Below are 9,073 nucleotides of genomic sequence, written 5' to 3'. Positions count from 1 at the left end.
GCTTCGAGAGAATGGGACCTTCCGTTTCATAGCCGTTAAAACAAGTCTTTCAGCTCCGTTAAAACAAGAATTTCCGTTTGCAACCGTTTGATAGGCTCTTATATAATAGAGATAGATATATATATATGGGGTCCTAATAAATATTTTTTGAATTCATTTCATGTGTCTATTTCACTCTCGCTTTGTCTCATTTTCCACACAAAATCGTGAGGCTGTTATTAAAAAAAAAAAAATGTTACTTATCATTATATACCAAATACTATTAAAAGAATAATCGAAGAACAATTAAGGAACCCACGGTTTACAAATTGCATTGTTACAAGTTGAAATTATAGTTACACATTACATTGCATCCATATTGGATGGAAAAAATGCCTATGCACAAGTAAATTCTATGAACAAGGCAGACTCTCTTGACATCATCTTTGTTTTGTCTTGGAGTCAACACACAACAGCACCTGGGAACTATTATGGTTCTACCACCACTGATTTCGATGCATCTAGATGATTAATTCGACATGTTCCGAGAAGAACTTCTGGGAGCTCCTCCTGCGTGTTGCCCTGCAATTTTTTCAATGGGGTTAATAGAAAAGCAAACTTGCCCAAAACAATTCACCAAATGACTGCACCCCCATGCCTCTAGTTTACTTCATATCTCATAAACTACATATCAGGAATTCAATGGAAAGTTAAGTTCTTTTTTCTCTATGTATATATTTTTTCAATTTTCTGTAGACATACATTCTAGCGTCAGTTCTTTTGCATTGAATGTTGTTTGTTAAAGACTGGTGAAAGACTGGTGCGATTTATCTATGACCTGAATGGTTGTGTGTGTAGTGAATGATTTGACTGTTTTACCTGTATTAAAAATGCCAGTTCTATGACCAAATTGTTCAGGTATCCAAGAACAAGACTGACCACTCCCCTTGCCACTGTTGAAGATCCAACATCGATTACAAGCTGGTTTCAGACACAATGTAAGGTTAGCATTTCAGCACATAACAACTGGCCGAAGAACATCTACAAACGGTTTCTGATAAGTTGCATTCCATAATGTAAAGATCAGTTAATTTACCTCAAAATAGTTTTTCCCACGAAAATAATGTAGATCGAGTGCTTGACCGACCAAACATGCTTTCTTCCCAACACTCTGTTTGACTATCCATGATCCCTGATAAATTAATTGAAACCAATGCAAAATCTGAAGAACATGCCCACCTGATACCACAATATTGGTTTGTAAGAACTGTAAAATCTGATTGATTTCTTACCAACCTTTGAAATGTAAGGTATGAGTTTGAATCTTGAATTCCTAAAGGCATCATCTCCATTGACAAAAGCGTGTAGCAATGAATTGTCTTCTAGAGGAGTTTTCATCATGTAATATAGAGCCAAGGTATACATGGTTGAACCCGGGACCTGATCCATAGTATATAGTAAAATTCTGAATCTTGATGATGAAGATGACCAATAATTTGAATCAAACTTACCTGTATGTTGACAACGAAGAAAAATTCGGGTCCACCCTGTTCTGCAGACTTCTGGATGAATCAATAGTTTTTATGAGAATAACTACTTTTCAATCATTTGCTTCCTTTTGTAAAAATGCGCATACAGTTTGTAGAAATGCTCATTATCCATTAGGTCTTAATAATTAGAAATCACATATAATGAGAGTTCAGACCTGAATGATACTACCAGGCCGGCCACCAAGATCAACTTCTCGCCTGTCAGATCTTAGCCAATCTGCACCAACCATTTGCATCAAGGTGCCTTTTGCCTTAATCTGGAGAGAGAAAATTATTCAGTCCAGGACAGAAAATAATGAAACTGAGAGTTTCATTTTAAAACAGAAAACATTGACGTATAGAAAGCCTGAGCCCTCTAAATGTTTGAATGAGTCTTAAACAACATAGTAAGATAACTTTTGAGGATGGGAAAATGGATCTGTCATATTTACATTTTTAGGTAGGAAAGGGTGAGTGGAGAATGAACCTTACTAAAGCAACACAGCCCATGTCCCACTTGTTAGACCTATAACCATCTTCCTCCTTTGATACCAAGAGTGATGATCATAAAATTTATACTAATATCACAGCACACATAATGAAAAGCCATGGATTGATTTTGGAGCCCTTGAAGGTCTAAAGTCTCTTGAAGCCTTTTAAGACAACACCATTCAACTCAGCCAGAGGGTAAAACAAGGGTGAGCTTAAAATATATATGTTTTTAGGTGTATTAAATAATAACGGTTTTAATGTAGGTGAATATTGATTCTTGTTATGAACAATTCACACCATCAGTTTCTTTGTAAACAATAACTAGAACTGAAAGGGATACCTTTTTATGGTCTTGTAAATAACTTTCTCCACGTATTAAAAATGAAGAAGGATCAGCTGCTGCCAAACTGCAAGGTAAACTACAACTTGGGTCTTTCTGCAGAGTGGCTCCATAAGAGCACCGTGCGCCATATTCCCTGGCCAGATCTTGTAAGTCCACATACCCTTTCTTCTGAACTGCACCATAAGGGAGTTTCCAATTAATTTCTTAAGCATAGAATAATCAAAACAAGAAATTAACACAGGTCCCACCCCTCAATCATGCTAAAACTAATTGTCGACCATAATGAGACTCACCTGCAAAATCATGCAATTTTTTCACAAGACTGGCTGCTGATGGCAGTTTGGTCTGGTATTTATTCTGTACATAGTGTAGAAAATATTTCAACAAACAATAATTTACACTTGTTCAGAACAACAATGCAGTTGGTTAGATTGGAAAAAAATAGAAATTCACATGGAAATATAAGTGCAAAATGATGATGAAGCAACTCTTGCACTAGAAAATAAAGGAAAGCAGATCTCTACTGTAAAGCTTAAAGACCACACATAAGATAAAGGGCACAATACTGGATTAATTCAACCAAAGTTCTCACTGGGAATGAACAAGCAGATGTCCACCAAAATCAAGTTTTCCAAATCTCTTCCCTAGAACAAACTGCGTATCTTCTATTCTCGAGGGACATTAAAACCAACCATTTTCTTATCATCAAAATTTTCAGTTGCATCGATTTTAATGAAAAAAGGGAGAAGATCCTTTTATCCTTGCCTTTTGGAGCAGTCTTTTAAGTTAATTTTTTATTAGCCTAAAATAAAAATGGCTCAAATATCTTATACCACTATTGAATTATCACACTAAATATTAACCTGACACAGTGACAAGTATGTATTTTATTAAACACAATGCATTCGGCCAGTCGAGTCATCAAGGATCACCAGAAAAAGATCATAATGTCAGAGGCCAAAATTGAAAAACGCAAGTGCTAAAAGCAAAATTTGATAGCCATGAGCTAGAATGTAGACCTAGAAGAATGCTTTTCTGATAAAAAAGCACAAATGGTATGTTAAAATAGTTTCGTTATATAACAACTAGAGACATATGTTAAAGCTCAATAATTGTCCTAGCCATAATTTCGAAATTCTCCGCCGTTATCAGCATAAAAGATGCATGGAGTATGAACAAAACACAAGTAAGGAGACTGATAAAAGCAAAGCCCAAGTATGTTCAACTACTTCTGGAAATTAAAATTTAGTTTTGGTGACTAGCAAGTACCATAGAGTGCTCTTCTGTAGTCAAGCCAGAAGGCCTCTCATTCTCAAAATTGTCGCAGTCTGCTGGTTCAGAAACATCAAAGAACTCATCGGCGGCATCATTCAGTCCCATTAAACTTGAACGGCCAGAACGTGGTATTTCTACCTCATCTTCTAAGGAAACAGCCTCCTCAATCTTCCCTGTTTCTTCTGGGCTCTGAACTTCAGTTTTTATGTCCTCCTCCTTACTCTGGGACAACCCAACATCGCTGGTGACCTCTCCAGATGAGAACTCAGAGGAATAATTTCCCGCTTTGGCTCTGAACAGTTCCCTCAATGCTGAAAATTGTATAAGCAAAGTGCTCCCAATTTTATGTATAACAATTTAGACATGGAAAAGCAACAAGTAACAAAAAGTGCAATTCTTTTCAAGTAGTAAAAGGGTACCCGCGACTCTCTCAAGCATAGCGATAGTTATGGATCTTGCAGATGATGGGCGCAGATATAATTTCCAGAACTTCCAATCGATAGCAAGCATGTGCTTTACAAGAGACTGTTTCCCTTGGTTCACAGGAGTTATTACATATCCTCCACCTGCAATAGTCTCCTATTGTTCAATAATACAAACATATATTTATGTATACGTGTATATGTGTATGTATATATGGTATATACGTATATACATATGTACATCTGCAAAATAAATTCTTCATAGAATCCACAAGGTTATTGTTAAAGTAAAAATTTCTTGGACAATATGTTGGAACCTCGGATTCATATATGTTTGAAAGAGAGAGTGAAAAAGATGATTTCTATATTCCTCACCATAAAATGTGAGATATGACTGAGAAAAGAAAATGGCCTATCATGGTTTCTGCCTTTCTGGCATCAGCCAGAAAATATTAGTAAACAATAAGATAAAAGGACATGCTTTGGTTTAGCTTCCAAATTAAAAAACTTGTTGAGAGAAGGTAAAAGGATTGAAGAAAAGTGAAAATAGAAATTTCTTGTATAATTAATTAGCATAAAAATGTTTTAAATTTCAAATTCAAAGCATTACTTTTAAGACAAGCACGAACATAGCCTCTTTGTGGTCGACACTTCTTGTGAAACACAGAATGATATAGAATTACTGTAATGAAGCAAGATAAAAAAGGTTAGAACTTAAGATAATACAATAATGGCTCCAAAGCTTCATAATATATTTAAAAGCTTCTTCAAAAAATTATGACCATATGTGCCATCATCCTCTCTTCTCCAATAGCGTCTCAAAAGTAAATCTCTTCGCCTCATCCCCCTGCAAACCATGACGTGTTACCAACGGAAATAATCTAAAGAGAATCCTCTTGAATTAGGTTCCAAATCTCACCAAGGTAGCCAATCGCTGTATAACTGCTTCCGAATAATATCTGTGTGACCATCAAGGTGCTCAACCACACTGCCCTGGTAAAAACAGAAGTCCCATCTGCAAGACACTCGGTAATTTTACCTCTGGAATGAGAACAGCCCATCATCAGGAAAAAAATAAAAAACAACTGCAACTCAGTTTAGACTATTTCTACTGAAAAAAATACCTTTCCTACATTAACTCGAATAAAAAAATGAAAAATGGTATGAAATTATCCAAAAAACAAAGGACAAGCTGGTACCAAAGTAAGGATCCCATGTCACCAAAACTTTAATGTAGGAAGATATAGGTAACATTTTAGTGTTCTTACTCTGATCTCGAGGGACCAAGAGACATAAGAGTCTGGAAAATGGCCTCTGAAGTTCCATCAAGCACACCAACTGCCATTATTGCTGGATGATCATCCCAATGCTGACAAAAGCAACATTCGTCAGACAAATATATTGATTAAAATAATCAATGAGTAGTGATCAAAAGAGCAACTTACCTTCCCACGGGAATCCCAATCTTTTGCTTCTTTGAAAAGCCGTAATCCTGCAACAAGTAATGAAATTTTAATACATATGCATGTAAGTCTTGAAAAGCCAATACAATAATTATATCTTACCATTATGACAACCAAAAATTTTCCATGGTGAGGGTGCAATAACATCAGATGTCATTGCCTCCACGTGCATGGATGAGCAAATAGTCGATTCTATAGAATGCTTATGATCTTTCTCTGAACCACCTAATCTGCTGTGATAAAGAAATTAATGGATAGATGGAGCACATATTCTAAAACTGTTCCATGTCGCTAGAGCATGGCGTATCACATGCTTTTATATAAAAAATTTCCACACACCCAAAAATCCTAAAAGGCAGAGAACTCGTGAAAATACAGAAAAGAAAAAGAAAAAAAAAGAGGTTCTTATCATGTTTTTTTTTTATTCGGACAAGTAAAATATCAATTAGATAAGTGGTTCATATCCATTAAGTTACATGCTAAGTGCACTTGATAAACCTTAATGGTAGGCACTTCCTCTTTGCTGGATTTGGGCACTCCTGAAAATGCAGTAAAACACAAGGCTTTCATAAGAGAGCAACCATTATAATAACATGTTACAGGTTAAGATTTTGGAACCTTTGACGCAGCATCTTGCAAGGAGTGGATCCATTTTGCTGCTTCTTCTGAACTACTTGCTCCCAACTATAGAGTTGAAATCGTAAAGATCTAGTAAATATATGGTAAAATCAAGAAATATTTTGGAATCGGGGTTTAGCATACCTTTAGCTGATCACTGTGATTGGAGGTATTATAAAGTGTGAAAATAAAGATTATCTGCAGGTTGCATGTAATTTTATAAATTAAATTTTGATAAGAGAAACTGCATCTGTGCATCATTTGTAGGGCTATAAATATGTTTCTGAAGTTCATACTTTTCTATTAATGGTCTCTCTTCCATTGTCTGAAACTCGAATGCAGAAGTCTATCATTGCACTTCTAACTGGCTCCTGAGTTAAAAAGAAAAAAATAAAAATAAAAAGGAATTAACAGTTTCAGTTAGTACCTCAATACCGTCCTGGTTGAAATTGCAAAATCAACAAATGACCCCCTTCATACTGCTAATTATGAATGTTAAATAGTTGGATGATTAGTCAAATTATGGAACTTATGTTACAGAGTTTCTAGTTATTCAACACGGTATCAAACAAATAGCAGTTTCAAGATTTCAATGCTGTTTGCCAAAACCTTTCTTGAGTAAAGTACGCACCAATCATGTGCTAATCATTACGAGTTTTACTTCCATCCCTTATGTCTCTTCAGCCTCCTAAAAAGCCTCCATTTCGTTTGAAACTTCATCTTTTAGGTTGATGGGATCCTTTATATTTGCCACGTTAATATAAGACCTAAAGTGATAAATAATAACCAAATGGGGAAGTATTATCCCAACTCAAATTACGAACACGGGGCAAATATAGCACCAATCATGTACTAATCATTTCAAATTTGATTAGTTCCATCCCTCATGTCTCTTCAGTTTCCTAAAAAGCTTCCATTTCGTTTGAAACTTCATCTTTTAGGTTGATGGGATCCTTTATATTTGCCACATTAATATAAGACCTAAAGTGATATATAATAACCAAATGGAGGAGTATTATGCCAACTCAAATTACGAACACGGGGGGGATTCATGGGTTGCTTTCAAGTTCCTTAGCCTTCCACAAATTTTAATGATTAATGATTTAGTTTACTGTCCAGCAGCAGAAGTTAATAATTTATCAATAAACCATGTGCACTGATATTGAGGTTTGGGCTTTAAAACATCCAACAAGAGATTCCAGGGCAAATCTTGAGTAGAGGCTTTACTTCTGCAAAATGCTACTCTCAAGTCAAAAGAAATTCAAAAGATCCAGGTAAAATGTTTGTGGCAGAGTCAGGGATCAATCAAAAAAGAAAAAGAAAATAAAAGAAAGCAATGCCTCCCCAAGAATCTCCTAAATTGCTTATTTCTTTCCTCCAGTTTTGCTATGTAATTACCTCTATTCATTTTATATGAGGTAAAAACATCACCCAGAGATCAAATAGCGTACTGCTACCAAAAATAGAAAATAAAAACAATGCAAAAAAAACCCCACTATTCAATACAATTCACGTACAAGGACATAGAATGAAACAAAGGTAAAACCTTCTAAACACGATATAGATTACCTAGATTATAAGTCAAGCAATCAAAGAAAGAAGAACTACAAGCATTTTCAATAAATAAAGCAGGCTCCTTCGGTTAAAAAAAAGTTCTCAATCCCACGTGACATAAAGATTAACCATAATTGAAACATCAGATTCTTTCAGATACGCGACTTGGTCACACAATGCCATACGTGAATATGGTGATCCAATTCATTGATTCTCTTCAGAAAGAGAGAGAGAGAGAGTTCTCCATTATATACAATCAAAACAAACGAATTCCCCATATAATTTCTAGTTCTGCAACGGGTTCTTCTAGAAATTAAATATAAAAATAAAAAATCTTACTAGTGCGCCAAGAGTTCCATAATTACCATAAAAAAACAAAAAGCAAAAGGAAAATATAAGAATATAAAATAAAATGGATTACCTCTCTCTCAGAGGTGGGTGTCGCTTTGTAACACCTGAGGCAATTGCCTTTGAGAGTGAAGTACCTCTTGCGTGAGTATTGCAACCCAAACCGATTGAGCCGAATGAGATAAAGCCATCCTTCCATTGTCACATCGGTTTGTGAGCTACCCATTTGCGAGAATCACACAATGACCACCTCACGATTGTTCAAAATCTTGAACCCATCACAAATCTTTATGTTTTCTTGGTAGGCTCTTGTACCAGTGCGTATATATATATATATATTGTTTCATGCATACATCATGCTAAAAAGAAAGAAAGAATTATAAGAAAAAAGATCGTGAATGGAGAGGTAGAATGATCCTCTGATTCCAACAAATGGAATCAGAGAACCAATAGCAGGAAAGTTCAGTCCTGGATTTTTCAGGCACCGCCTGCGTATTTCTTTTCCTTTTCCTAAGCTTTCCCCTCCTTTCCCGTTTGAAACAACTGATTTTGGCGTGTATATGAGACAGAGATTTGTTGGAATTACAATATCAACCTTTTATTATTTATTTACGAACTGGAGTTTTTTTTTTTTTTTTTTAACTAAATGCAAAACAAAATTCGATGCTTGGAACCAAAGATTATTGGGTGAATTGTGTATCTGTTTACCCTTTAAAAATAAAATAAAATATCAGTATCTATAGATACATCGAAAACATATATTATTAAGGAATTCATAGTCTCAATTTTCAACCAATGTTAAAACAGTATTAAAAAAAAAAGGAATAATCCCAAGTCAAATAAAATTGTACAATTTAAGGTATGTTTACAATTTTAACTATGGAAATAAAGGATGCCATGATTACTCATAAACATCATCATCTTTTTTTGTACTCATGATTAATCATAAACAATAATTATCCCTTTAATTTTTATTGTTTATTTTTTGTTTTTTTTGAAACATTTTGTGAAATGGTAAGAAGACAGATATAACTCCCGCACAGTCCAATA

The 9,073-nt window shown here is 35.0% G+C and overlaps 1 protein-coding gene across 2 annotated transcripts; it reads right to left on the bottom strand.

Annotated features, from left to right (window-relative positions):
* Positions 1–265: 265 nt before the first annotated feature.
* Positions 266–8,555, bottom strand: LOC108997018 (protein ENHANCED DISEASE RESISTANCE 2-like). 2 transcript variants are annotated; one of them, XM_018973094.2, is made up of 21 exons: positions 8,097–8,555; positions 6,418–6,492; positions 6,266–6,319; positions 6,122–6,187; positions 6,002–6,042; positions 5,606–5,733; positions 5,486–5,532; positions 5,309–5,409; positions 4,960–5,055; positions 4,823–4,887; positions 4,651–4,722; positions 4,038–4,184; positions 3,613–3,929; positions 2,637–2,700; positions 2,341–2,516; positions 1,685–1,786; positions 1,491–1,541; positions 1,276–1,419; positions 1,076–1,171; positions 859–960; positions 266–561 (listed from the first exon to the last, which is right to left on the bottom strand). In XM_018973094.2, the coding sequence occupies exons 1-21, from the start codon at positions 8,247–8,249 to the stop codon at positions 469–471; spliced, it is 2,190 nt and encodes a 729-aa protein (XP_018828639.1). In that variant the 5' UTR covers positions 8,250–8,555; the 3' UTR covers positions 266–468. The 2 variants fall into 2 exon arrangements, with proteins under 2 accessions (XP_018828639.1, XP_018828638.1); XM_018973093.2 differs by having other exon boundaries at positions 5,606–5,736; positions 8,097–8,539.
* Between the last annotated feature and the right edge of the window lie 518 nt (positions 8,556–9,073).

The sequence above is a fragment of the Juglans regia genome, chromosome 7 (assembly GCF_001411555.2).
Source record: "Juglans regia cultivar Chandler chromosome 7, Walnut 2.0, whole genome shotgun sequence".
NCBI classification, from domain to species: domain Eukaryota; kingdom Viridiplantae; phylum Streptophyta; class Magnoliopsida; order Fagales; family Juglandaceae; genus Juglans; species Juglans regia.
The sequence above is the reverse complement of the archived record's forward strand: the minus strand, read 5'-3'. Positions and strand labels throughout refer to the sequence as shown.